General features: G+C 36.2%; 1 protein-coding gene and 1 long non-coding RNA gene across 2 annotated transcripts; both read left to right on the top strand.

The window, feature by feature from the left end:
• Window positions 1-129: 129 nt before the first annotated feature.
• LOC137580263 (uncharacterized) lies at window positions 130-557 on the top strand. The gene is made up of 2 exons (XR_011032992.1): window positions 130-290; window positions 364-557. It is a non-coding gene; the product is annotated as an uncharacterized lncRNA (long non-coding RNA).
• Window positions 558-7,503: 6,946 nt separating this feature from the next.
• LOC137581051 (mucin-22) lies at window positions 7,504-9,446 on the top strand. The gene has a single exon (XM_068295213.1). It carries the CDS (start codon window positions 7,713-7,715, stop codon window positions 9,189-9,191), a length of 1,479 nt encoding a protein of 492 aa, XP_068151314.1. The 5' UTR covers window positions 7,504-7,712; the 3' UTR covers window positions 9,192-9,446.
• The last annotated feature ends 5,124 nt before the right edge of the window (window positions 9,447-14,570 follow it).

Here is a 14,570-nt window from a genome sequence, read left to right on the forward strand (position 1 = left end):
GATAAATTGCATCACATTACCAAAACCCAATCCTATGAACTATATATACAAGTTGAAGAATTCGTGGGAGTGGCAGGATTCGCTAGCTATGATAATTTTAAAATTGGAAATGAAGCCAGTCAATACAAGTTGGAATCGTTGGGCGAATTCAGAGGCACACTCTCAGATCAAATGATCTTTGGTTTGAATCAAAAGTTCACAACTTACGACCAACAAACTAATCATTTACTTGACATTGATTGTAACCCAGAATGGTTCGGTGCCTGGTGGTACAATGATTGCAAGGGACCGTAAGTAACTAGTTTATTTCTTTTTATGTAATTGAAAATTAACAATTATAATATTTTTTTATTTACGCATTAGAAACCTCAATGGCAGATATTATACAATTGAAGACGACACATGGCGTTTGTGGATAAGCTGGGATCAACAAATTATAATCAAATCAGTGCAAATGTTCATTCGACCAAAATCTCAAATTTAAAATTCCTGAATTTCCAAGAAAACTGTTTACAAATATATTTAATATCTTAATAAATTTTCCTTTTCCGAGTCGATTTTTAGCATCTTGAATCAATGAGTCTTAGTCAGATTAATATTTCTAATTATTTCTATAAATTTGTAAGCATATTCCTACTACTATTTTAAATATTACCATATTATAGTTGCAAATAACAACTACAGCCGCAAAGTATGCTTCAAAATACAACATCTCTTAAAGTAAACGAGTCGCCAATCTTAACTAACGTTTTAAATCGCGAGACAGAAACAAAGACAGAGGGGCAGAGGAAGCAGAAATGAAAGAAAGACAGTGGGACCTCCATAAGAACCGCATCGAAATTCATTGGCCCCCAGGCGAGCTGGAAAACAGAAACTGTTGCTGGGGATAAGAGCAAACACAGTGCGCCGTACACCGAACGGCGCTTAATTGCAACTTAAAACGCGCAACTCATTTCGACAGGCGGCGGCCGCCAATGTAAAGGCGAAAAACTTTATCCAACCAAACCGCAGTAGATGGAACAGCAGGAGCAGCAGGAACAGCAACACTAGAACGATTCACCACAGGACCAACTCGCAGCAGTTGTGCATTTTGCAGGGACAAGTTTAAGCCGCATGCCAAATGAATTGCCTTCATTTGTCGCCCACCAGCACCAGAAGATGAAATCAAATGAAGAAAAAACGAAGAAAACCTACGGTAAGTAAACTTACTGCGCTCACTGTGGCTAAAGCAAACAACCAAACCACCCAGCCACCCACACACAGTGAGAGAAAAAAGCCAAACAACCTCCTGCATAAAAGTCGCAATTTTGCAGTTGATGTTACCTGTGTGTCTGTTCGAGGGGATTGGGCTGCGTCCCGACTGGAAGGGAAATGAAAAAATATGTTGACTTTTCGGTCTCATTCGCGTTGTTTGTTGTTGTTTGACTTCGACTCCACCTCCAACTTTGACTCTGTCTCCGATTCCGATTCCAATTCCGGTTCTCTCGCCATATCATGTTTTTTGTGGAACACAAATTGCTTCCGTTCTAAACCACCGAATTGCAAAATGGTGAAATTTGTAAATGGAAACAGGCTGAATGAAGAAAGTGAGCCGAGAACTCAAAGGAATATGAAAAGTGAATATTTCTCTCTATGACCAAAGCGAAGATAAAAGGTGAAAAAAGACCTCAAAGAAAAGAATGAAAAATTTTAAAACTTAAAAAGAAAAGAACTAAAAAATTGTATGGAATATAGAACAGACAAAAGAAAAAAGAGGTATAGGAGAGTAAGAAAAACACCAAGAAAGAAAAACGGCGTTAAAAATTTATAGTTGTAGCATTTTTAAACCTTCTTTTAAAAGGTTTCTTAAACAAAAAGACATTTAAAAAAAAAAAATGCAAATAAAAAAAGAGATATCTATAATTAACAAAGAGAAGGGCACGGAAAAAAGTTAAAATATTTCAAATATTTTGATGTATAGAATCGCAAGAAATGAAAATTTTTATTAAATAAACTTTCAGTCAATTACAGTTATCATCATGTGGGAATTTCGGCAGGTTTGTCCTTACATCGTTGGTCCCTTGCCGTGTTATATATGCTCTTAACTAACCAACTGAAGCTGCTGACTGACAGGATGATGGCTTTTAACTGTGCAACAACTGAACCGCAGTAAGCGCAACAAACGTTGCAACAACTGACACAAATGCAACTTTAATTAAACTTTGTTCACAAGGGGAGGGGTGCTCCATCACCCACACACACGTACACATAGACATGTTTACACATTGGCTTTTAACTAAAACTTTGAGATACTTTTTCCCCCTATAGAGTCTTTCTCTCTCTCTCCCTTTCTGTCATTTTTTGCCATGTAGAACAAGTGCCTTCGATTTGTCAATGCCACGCCCTTTAAAGTACAAGGCGAAAACGCCCTCGGAGCCTACCAACCAAGCGGTCTTTCCGTTGCTCTCTGTTTCTGCAGCTCGTTGTGTAAACAAGGCATTAAGTACAACAAAATAATTAAAGTCAATTAGTGGCTCTTGCCATAGCTGTCTCTTTCAGTTTCTCTTTGTCTCCATCCTTCTTGCACCCATCGTCAGCCTGTTGGCTTTTAGTTTGTCTTGTTGATTTAGTTATTCGGGCGCCTCCTTTGCTTGCTGCGGCTGTCATTAGTGCCATGGATACAACAATAATAAGGAAACTTGCCCAGATTTCCTCTGTTTCATTCTCTTGCTTTTTTCTCAGTGTCCTTGTTTTTGTCTCTAATTCCCTTTGGTTTCTTTAAACGAGCTGAAGCATCTTAGTAAAAAGGTTATTAATTTAACTTTAAATAGTTGTTTTTACGCACACTAAGGCTTTTCTCCCGTCGTGATGACTACGCATCTGACAGTTTCCTTTCTTTTTGCGTATGTTTGGACTAGAACTAGAGAATCTTTCACCTCGAAACTGAAAAGAAAAGGGTTATGTAATTCCAAATATAATTTGGTAGGCGATAAGAACAACTGAAATTGGTTTATAAATTTGTTAAATGCATCATTTGCCACCTTGCCATAAATAATTGACCTTCACTTTCACTATTAATCTGATCTGAGGTTAAAGCATAAACTTGACTTGGCGTGGCGCCAGTCTGAATAATATTTCAATTATCCTGCTTATCAAGAAAGTCATGCTCTCTCTGCAAGATACCATGTAATTGTAGAGTATAAAAGAACATAAGCAGTTAACTGGCTATCTCTGTTATCTCTCTAACAGCCTTTCGACTTGAATTGCCCAAGCGATAACAATGATTTACCATGAAAACTTTCAATATTATGGAAAGAAGAATTTTACTTCTCTGTGGCTTATCAAACTCCAAATATTGTGGCATCATAATAATTAGTTGCCCAACAGCCACAAAAACTGACCACAAACTGTCATTAGGCAAAACTTGACCAACAAACAAATTTTTATGTCAACTCAACAGAAACCACCACACACAGTTAGAAGGACACAAAGCGGAAGGAATCCAAAGTATGTGGAACATTATCGTAATCATAATCATAAATATGAACTACAATGAAACTTCATGTATCGAACAACAAGAATAACACATTTTGTGTTGAGTTCAGCAGAAAAGTCTTTAACTAAATGAGGGCGTGGCCGACTACAAGATTATGACATACTCGTGTCTAACAATTTTTACGATGACAACGAAAAGAAGAGATAAAACTTGTCAAAAAAAAAAAAAAAAAAGACGAAGAAAAGAAATAAACAAAGTTCTTGAACAAATTTGTTGTCCTTTGGTAAACACCTTGTGGGTCAAGTGGCACTTGTCTAAATTGAATTGAACAATTTTTGGCAGCTTCTTAAGGTCCTCATTGCTGAGTCATCAAAGATCTTGAGAAATAAATGCCATCAGGCAGCAGGCAAATTAGTTTGGAAGCCGAAAATTTGATAAACTGTTTGTCTACTTTGTTGCGTAAAATTGAAATTTAAATACTTTTAACTAAAATCAAACTTATTTATTTTCCTGCTTTAAAATGTAATTTTCCTTTCCTCGAACGACTTGCCCACCCCCCCACAACCAACCAATTGAAGTTTTAATGCTTTTTGGAAAATCATTAGAGAAAAACATTTCGCATGCAAATTGCTTTTTGCTCTAAATTCTAATTTTCTAAATATTTCCTTTTCTCCACTTTGAAGTGTCGCCTTTGCCAACCAGAATGCTAATGCTATTGATGATGAAGATGATGATGATGATGACGATGTTTATGTTGATGATGGCGCTAGAGGAGGCGTGGCATTTTATTGCCCAACGATTATAGTCGCTTCATTGAAATTACAAAATTACTTTAAATTGGGCAAAAGGCAAAATTTCGATTAGAATCGAAATTGAGTCAAGCGAAAATTTGCCCATAAACTAACTTGAATTGAGAAATAGTTACACAACATAAACAAAAATCAATGGAAAATGTAAATAATCGAAATTCGTTTAATTATGAAAGCTGATTACAAGTTAAATGCTAAAATCTCAATATATTGAATACATTTATTTGTCTAAAATTACATTTATTTCTAAGAAATTCTTTAAACTTTTGTTTAGTTATTGATGTCTGTGATTAAACGTTCTAATTAGAACACATGACAAAAAGGTTTATTTATCCATACTTAGAAAAATAATTGCAAGTAATTACTTTTTGTATACTCTCAAATATTTCTGCTACTTACTCCATTCATATGTTTGTATACATATAATATTTTTGTTAAACTTTCTGTTCTCTTTTTGATTTGACTTCTCCATTTCATTCTCAATGGCTCTTAAGAACTTTTGTGTAACAATAAATTTTTTTGCCAAACAACTTGAAAGTCGCTTTTGCAATTTTCTGTTTCTGTTTCTAACGAATTTCTCCATTCAACTGCCACTTGCGAAAAGAAACAAATGAAAACTGGAAAAAAGTTGCTTCTACTTTGGCCATTGTTGAAGAATGAAAACAATAGTAGGAATAAAGAGTTATAATTTCATTAAAAAATACCCACAAAAATGGAATCCTCAAAAAAACAAAACGAAACGATGGATAAATGTTTGCATTGTCCTTTGTTGGACAAATCAATTATGTAAAGCTTTTGTAAAATATTGAATGGGCAAAGTCAAATTGTTGGGGGGTTGATTGGGATTCGTTATAATTCTATGACCTTAAATTACTCGAAATTATTGAGTAAATGTGAAATGTGGGATACTCGGAAATCAGTTGACATATTAAACCTTAAACAAATACAACCGCATTCTTTCTGGCAACACATTTGTTCTTAACAGGAGCGGTTATTGATTAGGTAGAGTTAACAAATAAAAATTGCAACCTATAACAAAGTTATTTAAACAGAAAAGTCTTTGTGTCTAAAACTACTTTTCAAAGTATAGAAAGAAGTCATTGTGAAGATTATTTTAGAGTAATCTGTTTCTCTATTGCACATATTTTATATATTTGCATATCCTTAATTTAAAAATACATAAGAATACCGTTGATTAGAGAGCAAAATACACCACATAGAAGAAATAATAAACACTTTTTTAAGATAATTAGCGCTTAACATTTTAAGTAGAATTTATTTGAAATTTCCCAATAAAACACAAAAATATTGATACGCTAAATTAATATAATAAACCTTTAAGTGTAAGAAGGTTAAGAAAAGGAGTAGGAGGACTTTATATCGAATTCAGAAAGATCTAAGACGAAAAGTATTTAAGTTAATATTTGCAACACATTTTTTATACCCTTGCAAAAAGGGTATATTAATTTTGGTCAGAAGTGTGCAACGCATAGAACGAAGCATCTCCGACCATACAAAGTATATATATTCTTGATCAGCACGACGAGACGAGTTCAACTAGCCATGTCCGTCCGTCCGTCCGTCCGTCCGTCCGTCCGTCCGTCTGGATCAACGCAAACTCCTCCTAGACCGTAAGAGCTACAGAGCTGAAATTTTGCACGTAGGCTTGTATATACTGCAGGCGTTGTATATCTCGGATTCAGCCGGATCGGACCGCTATATCATATAGCTCCCATACAAACCCCAAAGTCACGAACAGTGACTTTTCTCAATAACTTCGTTATTTTCTATGCTATTATCGTGAAACTTAATATTAGAGAGGTTACTACGCCTATAAGCGACTATGCCAAATTTGATAAAGATCGGGTGACTATATCATATAGCTCCCATAGGAGCGATCGGTGGAAAACAGTGACTTTGATCAATATCTTTCATTATTTCCTATGATTGTAGGCCTTTCTTTCTCAAGCTTAATCCTTTTTAGATAAAACGTTCTTACACATTGATGGCTAATAGGTAAGGATAGACTTACCAAAAAAGTTGCAAGGGTATACAAACTTTGACGCGGTCGAAGTTAGCCCCGGCCCTCTGGTTCTTATTTCAAAAAGCGAGTAAATCTTTAACTTTTTCATAAAATGGGTTCCAAATTTGAAGATGTAGGAATGTTTACGATTAGAAATTACTTGTTCCCAATTTCAGTTTGGAAAAAAAGTACTTGAGATTAAAATATAGCTCATTTATACGTTCAAATATTTCACAAGGCGTCATATGAAAGGGTAAGCAAAGAGTAAATTTCAACTAAACTGGTGACTCACACACAAGAAATTCCCCTGTTCCGGCCTTTAACACATCTGAATGACTTCACACCTTTGTTGAAATACATTGAACTAATAGAATAACATTTTTGACTTCATTGGAAGTCATATTTATGACTGTTACTACGATAAATTTCCCTTCGTCAGGGTGGTAAAGTAATCCAAGAAAGAGTACTTAATCTTCGTTATGTTTAGCGTTAAATTTGTAGTATTTTTTTCCCCCTTGGCTGTCTCATTAGCCACTCACCTAATACAGCCCTATCCACAAATGTATTAAAAGCTTTGTTAGTTAGTCATCATTTTATGGCAACTATGATATTTTTGAAAAGGCAGAAAATATTTAATTCCAAACCGGAACTCAGATGGCAACAAAAGAAAAATGTTTAAAAGCGATTGTGCATAAATATTGTATTGACAATATTTAGAGCGAATTTTTTCGAAGTGTGCATCGAGTTAATCGATAAGAATGCCAAATGTTTTTTAGGTATTCAAATTGAAGTCGAAGACCCACAACGTTGAATAACTGCGAAAAAAATCGCTAAAAACGCAGCAACTTGTAACTGTTTAATTGGCCATACCAGAAAGCCGGTTTTAAGCCGTCAAGAGACAACGGGCGAAATCAAAAATCTCAATAACAGGTGCTGAGAGCATTGAAAGTGAAATTTTTCGATGAGATAAAAAAGATGTTTCTGGGCCAAGTGTGTGTGCGCGCATTACCTCACACTCTATCATCATGTCGGTAGGTACTTCATGTCAAGTTCACAGGAGTCGAAGCAGCAAGTGGAAAAAAGGCAAGCCAAAATGTCTGGCAAAGCAGCTGAAAATACCAAAAGGCAAGCTGTGGATTGGTTTTCAAATATTTCTTGTTTTCAGCAACATATAAACCCGAGACGAAGCTGAAAACGGTTTAGTTCCTCGCCGTAAACAAAACTAGTCACAACAGCGTCGAGCTTATAGGAAGCCTTCAAGCCAGCGACGCGGTGAACCAGTTCAGAGTGAAAAACAAAAAAGAAATAGTGCGAGACAGAGAGTGAGAGAGGCCAACCGGGTGCCCCAAGTGTTCAATTCATTGTCACCTCGCATACCAAGCAGCAAAACAAATAGTTCAACAAAATGCCGCGAATAATTGCTCTAATATTATTTTTAACGATCGCAGCGCTGTCAACAGCAGCACCCAGCATAACCACTGAAAAACCAGAGACAACTACCGCGAATGTAACTGTAGAAGATGAGTTTAACCAATCCTCCATGCCAACAGTGGAATCTGAAACATTTACCATTGAGATCGATCCGAATGTTGTATTTACCACCGATCCGGAGGGTTTGGCTTTTACAGAATACACTGAAAGTGCTATAGATACAACAGAAGAACCGCTGCCAGAATCGGTTTTGCAGCAATTGGAACGAGAGCGAGTCGAGCTGAAGCAAGAAGAAGGAGGAGAAACCACCATCGATCCTCGTGTCATAGCTACAACGATTAGGAATTATGTGACCATTAATCGCACCACATCAAAACCACTGATAACAACCACTGAAAAGTTAACAGAGACAACAACAACGGTGAATGAGGAAGCACAAGTGGAAACAACCACTGAAGCTATAGAGACTACAACCACTGGAAAATCGTTTAAGAACTACTTTGCCAGTGCGAATGTTGCCGATGAAAGTATTAAATCGGAGGAAGAAGAACGCGGTACCGAACCACCACTTTTTGAGGATCTGTCAGCTCTGTTGAGCGAAAACGAATTGGAGGAACCGCATCATCTAACTGAAAATAAAGCCCAAATAGTGGATGGCTATCAAATGTCGAATAGTGTATGGCAAAGCCCCGTCGAAAGCACCACCAGTGAAGCAGCTGGCACTACAACAACAGCACCTAGCACTAGCACCACTGAAATCCAACCAACTTTACCCACAACAATTAAAGAAGAGCCGGATACAACTACAATAGTTCCCGATATCAGCACCACCACATTGGCAAATGAAGCTGAACAAAATCTTGTTGAAGCTTCCACCACTAGGCCAGAAGAAGTTCATATTGACTCCACAGTAGATAGTAAAATCTTTCCAACCACCCATTATCCTGAGAGCAACATCTTTACTACTTTGGAGCCGGAAATCACTACCAAGAGCAGCACCGCCAGCTATCCTGCTAGTTTTAGCTACACCACATTGACTCCAGAAAGTACTCCAAGTCCAAGCACCACTGTTGCAACCACATTGGCTCCGGAAACTACTTCCAATCCCATTAGCTATACCACATTGGCAAGCGAAACCACTTCCAATCCCATTAGCTATACCACTACAACATTGGCGCCAGAAACGACTCTCAGCACCACTACAACGACGGAGGCACCATCTACCACTACCAGCTACACCACCCTAGCACCAGAAACGACTTCCACCACAACCACGACAACAGAGACACCAATTTCAGTAACTGAACAACTATTGCTTCACAATGAAAGAACCACAACAACACCACGCCCCATACAAACACGTGCACCGCGCATTGAACGCATTTTCAACTCCGACGGCGTGGAGGTTCTCTATGGCTATTCATCGGTGGTTCGTACCAATCGATTGAATTAAAGATCATAGATCGAAGATCGTTGAACGTCTGACAGCGGTGACAACAGCAAAAAAAATGTGGCCTTGTCAAGGTCAACTTGCCATAAAAAATGAAATGAAATGGAGTGTGAGCGATTAGGCAATATTTTGTTCAAATTCTAAACAAGTTTACTATGAAATATTAACTTAAAATAAAAAAAAAATATTTCCATGTGATAAACCAAATAAAATAAAGCAACAAAAAACAACGAAAAATATTTAAAGAAATGGTGCAAAAACAAAAAATGTATATGAAATATTAAAATAAATAATACGATTTTATAATTTATAAATAAAACATGAATTTACAAATAAAACAAACAACTAAAAACACTTTCTGTGTCTCCTTCTGTGTGTGTGTGTTTGAATTTTTGCAAAGAGATTTACGCAAATCCCACAAACAAAACAAAATGCATAAAAAATGGAAAAATATGTGGTGATTTTTCTCTTTCTCTCTCGCTTTCAGCCAACTATGACATAATATTGATTCAAAGAAATATTTCACCATGAAACTTGGATGCACTTCAATGAAATGAAGTGACATGAATTTTGAGTTTGGCAAAGCAAAGTAAACGAAAGGTGAAATGATATAATAAACCACAGTGGAAAGAAATTTCACTAAAAACAAAACGTCATTCAAATCACTTGTCGTATTTAGAATTACCTATTACCACAGATATATAATCTAAAGGAAATTTCCAATAAGAGTCAGCAATTGTTCCTTTCGAAAACTTGAGCCCTCAGAAATGTCTTAACAGAAAGAGCAGGAGTCATTTTACGCTAAACAATTTTATTTGTTGTTAGTTATATGATTATACTATATATCGTATAAACCTTATGATAATACGATGCTCATATCCACATGCCAGAAATATCACAATAAATAAATCAATATTTGTATCAAAAAGTGTAAACAATCTTTATTTAGTTTACATTATTAATCTGACAAGAAACTGTCACTCGAATTGCTTTCTTCTTAAAAAGAACTACCTCAAGGTAATCCTTTCTTTCATTGTTCATTGTAGTTTTATACATATTCTTTTTTTCTACAAATTAAGTACGTGATGAATTAAACAGACTAATTAATTCCATTAGCGTTTCGCATCATGTTACGTTCATTAACACTTTAATAGGCTGTGAGTAACGACTTTTAAGTAGACAACTGATAATCTTGATATTGACATTCTCGTTTTTTAAGAAAATATAATCTGATAATTTTAAAATCATTGCCACATCTCCTAAGAGTTCCCTTCTCATCCCTTCGTATCAAAATCTTTATAGAGTATTACATCTTCGGCATTGTAATGTTATAAACCACATTTAATGCATATTTGCACTCTTGTTAGTCTCTTCAGTGCTCTTCTAATGAATCATAATATTGTTGGTACCCACATTGAAGCTCGAGCCCGAAATCGAACCACTCCTGCACCAAAAAGTAGCAGCAGCCCACAAAACAACTTTTGAAGCTGCTGCTGTCTGCTGCCCACCTGCGCGTAAAGGTAAAAACCGGCACGAAAAGTAGTCGTCATACATTTTTGGGCATTTTTGTACGAATCGTAGACAAAACTCACAGTGTTCCGGCATGGCTGGGGCACGTGGATAGATCGAAAAACGGATGGATAGATGTTGACTGGATAAACTTTGAATCTTGTTTAAGTGACCAATCAGTTTTGTGTTTGTTTCTCTGACGACTATTCATTGATCAATTTGGCTTAAAGGTTTTTTTTTTTCGTTGGCCATTTGGCTATGATTATCACGTTTGCCTCACTTTTTCATTTTGAGGGTTTTTTTCGTTGGGCTTGGTCAAAAAAAAAAAAAAAACCGATCGCATATTTAATTTCCATTTGAACTTGACAAACAAAAGGCGCTAAAATGCATGTTCAATGCGGGTTCAGTTTAAAACGAATGTGAATTGAATTGAAGGTTTTTCGCAGTCGACTGGTGCAAAATCAAATAGTTGAGTAGTTATTCATAACGGAATGTTGAAACATACATATGATACCGACAAATTTCTAAACGAGAAGGTAAGCTAAATTCCAACCAAATGAATCCAAAGAAGATGGAAATATTTATCACGAAAAACTGATTAAAATTGAGTGAAAACAGATCAGAGTTTTTGTATTTTGAATAGTCATCAGATTTTAATTACACTTGATTATTTATAATCACTATCATTCTGTCCGATAGTTTCTCTGAAACCTCTTTATTTAAAATACAGTAGATCAAAAAAGGAGACAAACAAATGTCCAATTTTATTAACATATACCTACAACTCGAATGGAAATCTTTGAAAAGCAATAACAAATCTGTTACTTCTTATCCATGTGTAATCCATAGCAAACAAATCTTTGAATACATTTGAGTTATGGGCTATAAATGAGCCGAGTATGTGTTTCTTCTATAGTCCGTTGATAGTTCGAATATTAAGCAACCTTTTTGTGAAAATTCGAACTCTTTAAGGGCATAAAAGTTTCATTTTCAAGCCTAAAAGTATGCATAAAAATTTTTGTAATTGATATCAAACTTTGGACTATCACTTTATATTGATCAACCAGTTTAGCAAATTTCTAATATTTTTAACAGATGGGCAATGAAAAAAAAAAAAAAAAGTACAAAAAGAAGTCACACGTCCGTTTCGTTTGATTATTATTATTTTTTGTGCCTGCTAATATATGCTAAACAAAATCGGTCATCAATAGATTTCTATATGGGGTATATACACAAACAGACTATAATCTCTCTTAATTTGTTAATAAACTGCACGACAGAACCAGTTGAATAGGTTCAAAAAAGTATCTCTGGCCTGGTATAAAAGCAGCTGTGCTTCTTGTCGTGATCAACACACTTTATCATGAAGTTCTTTGTGCTATTCGTCGTGGCGATCTTTGCTCTTTTGGCCTCCGTCCAGGCTAGACCAAATCCCGGCGGTTCCAATGCCAGTGCCTCTGCCAATGCCAATGCTCAAAGTAATGGCGGTAGTGCTAGTGCTGTGGCCAACGCGAGCGCCAATGCTCAAGGAGGCGGTGGTGGCCATGGAGGCGGTATCGGCCATGGAGGCGGTGGCATTGGCGGCCATGGAGGCGGTGGCATTGGCGGCCATGGAGGACCAGGAGGCCATAATCGTGGATAAAGGATATTGAAGTTACTCACTCCGAAAAAAGGGGCGTGTGAGCGCTTCTAACTCTGACCGGCCTCCATCATCAGCAGAAAAAGAAACTTCATTTGGTTAATAGACACACACATAATTTGAATAAAAGATTTGATTTTCGTTTTAAACAAAAGATTGTTTTACATATTGTTTATTTCGTTGTGTTTTTGAATAATTTAAGCGAAAAAATTAACTCCTATGACGTCAATGGAAGTTGCTAACTTAGCCTAAAAGTGGGCTAGACTACATACATATGTATAATTTAAGGGAAAAATAAATACTGTTCTTTAATTCAAATATCAAAGAAGTTAAATTCGGCTATGCCGAAGTTTATATACCCTTGCAGTCCTTGACAATAATAATTTCACATGTTCAAAATTTGTTTTCTGCAACTCAATTCATTAATATACAAACAAAACAATTTTACTCTTCATACTATGTACAATTTGTTCTTCTTCTACCCTCATTCCCTAAGCAAAGCAACGCACGCATACACATACAGTTTATGTAGCGTTGCGTCTGTGTGTGTACGCATGTGCTCTGTTGATTTGATGATGACGTAGTAGGCAGCAAGCAGAGCTGCCGGCAGCGATTGAACCGATTTATATAGACTGTAACTTGTGTTCTATTTATCCGATCAGGGTCAAATTTTGGGATCTGAGATTTTATATCAAATTCTATTATATTGGTAAATTTCATGGGGATACTCCAATTTTTGCAAAAATTTTTGTTCCAGAGTTATATGATATAGTAGTCCGATCCCATACTTTTCATACTTTATCTCACCCGGGTAAAAAAAAAACTCCCAAAAAAAATTTCATCCCGATAGCTCGTAAGATGGCTGAGTAAAACGCGTACGCACCGACGGACAGACGGACAGACGGTCAGACGGACAGACGGACATGGCTATATCGACTTAGCTTCTCATGCTGATCAAGAATATATATACTTTATGGGGTCGGAAACGTCTCCTTCTGTGCGTTACAAACATCTGACCAATTTTATAATACCCTCTGCAAGGGTATAAAAAGAGCACTTCCAACAGTTTGTAAGATCCTTAAAAAAAAAAAGCCTTGAAAAGCATTGAACTAGACTTTAGCTTGAAAATTAATCTGATACATTTTGACCTAATCGATTATGAAAGACAATTTTTTGCTCTTTATGTCAACTATAATACTTAATTAAGCATATTTTAAAAAACATATCTGTGAGTCCCTTAAAAAGATTAAAATTAAATAAATAGAAAGATTAATTGATATTAAAGTATAAGACAGCAGCGATCTCCCACTCTTGGAGTACTTACTCCAATGGGAAAATTCTGGGAAGTTAGAAATGAGGTTTGGAAGTTCTGTTTTGAAGTCAAATTCAAATAGACTAAGTATAAGCCAGCTAAAAGATTTATCAAAATCAGTGTAGAAAGAAAGTATTGAAATTCGAAATTATCATAGAGATGAGAATCACAAGTTAAAGGAATACAAGTAACCCGATTCTTCTCCTCCTTCAACTATATAAATAATCTATAAAACACTGTAACCCTATGTAATCCTCTATGAGGTAGTATAATATTATTAAAAATTATTTTAAATTATTTTCGGACTTATTTCATAACTTGATGATATTTTTAATGACATTTGTGTTAAATGGCCACCTGTTTTTGTCACAAATAAAGTAAACCCCAACAAACATGTTCCAATTCGCATATCAATTGCAATATAAAATCTCCAAATTTATGTCACTTTAACTGTATCTAAAACAATAATACATTTAATTACCTCAAAGCAAAATTAAAAAACCTGCCTCAATGGGATCATAAACAAATTTTTGGAAACCAGTTGCAACAGCCTTACTCAAAATGGGTATAAAAGCCATGAACTGAAGCATCTTTAGAACAGAACACAAACAATCAAAAACAATCATCATGAAGTTCCTCGTGCTAGGAGTGATACTCTTATGGGCTTTCCTTGGTGCCCAAGCGATCCCACGTCCAGGCGGATTTGGCGGTTCCTCAGCGTCTGCTAGTGCTGATGCAATTGCGCGGGGAGATGGATATGGAGGTGGCAATGCTGTTGCTAACGCCCAAGCCACTGCCAATAGTGGCGCTGGTGGTTATGGTCCTGCTGGATTTGGCGGTGGTGGTTATGGTCCTGGCTTTGGTCGTGGTGGTGGTTATGGTCCTGCTGGATTTGGCGGTGGTGGTTATGGTCCTGGCTTTG

Source organism: Drosophila tropicalis, unplaced genomic scaffold (assembly GCF_018151085.1).
Source record: "Drosophila tropicalis isolate 14030-0801.00 unplaced genomic scaffold, ASM1815108v1 contig_845, whole genome shotgun sequence".
Taxonomy (NCBI): domain Eukaryota; kingdom Metazoa; phylum Arthropoda; class Insecta; order Diptera; family Drosophilidae; genus Drosophila; species Drosophila tropicalis.

Bases quoted from the DNA above. Each gene is read 5' to 3' on its own strand.
- LOC137581051 (XM_068295213.1), top strand. From the start codon at position 7,713: ATGCCGCGAATAATTGCTCTAATATTATTTTTAACGATCGCAGCGCTG.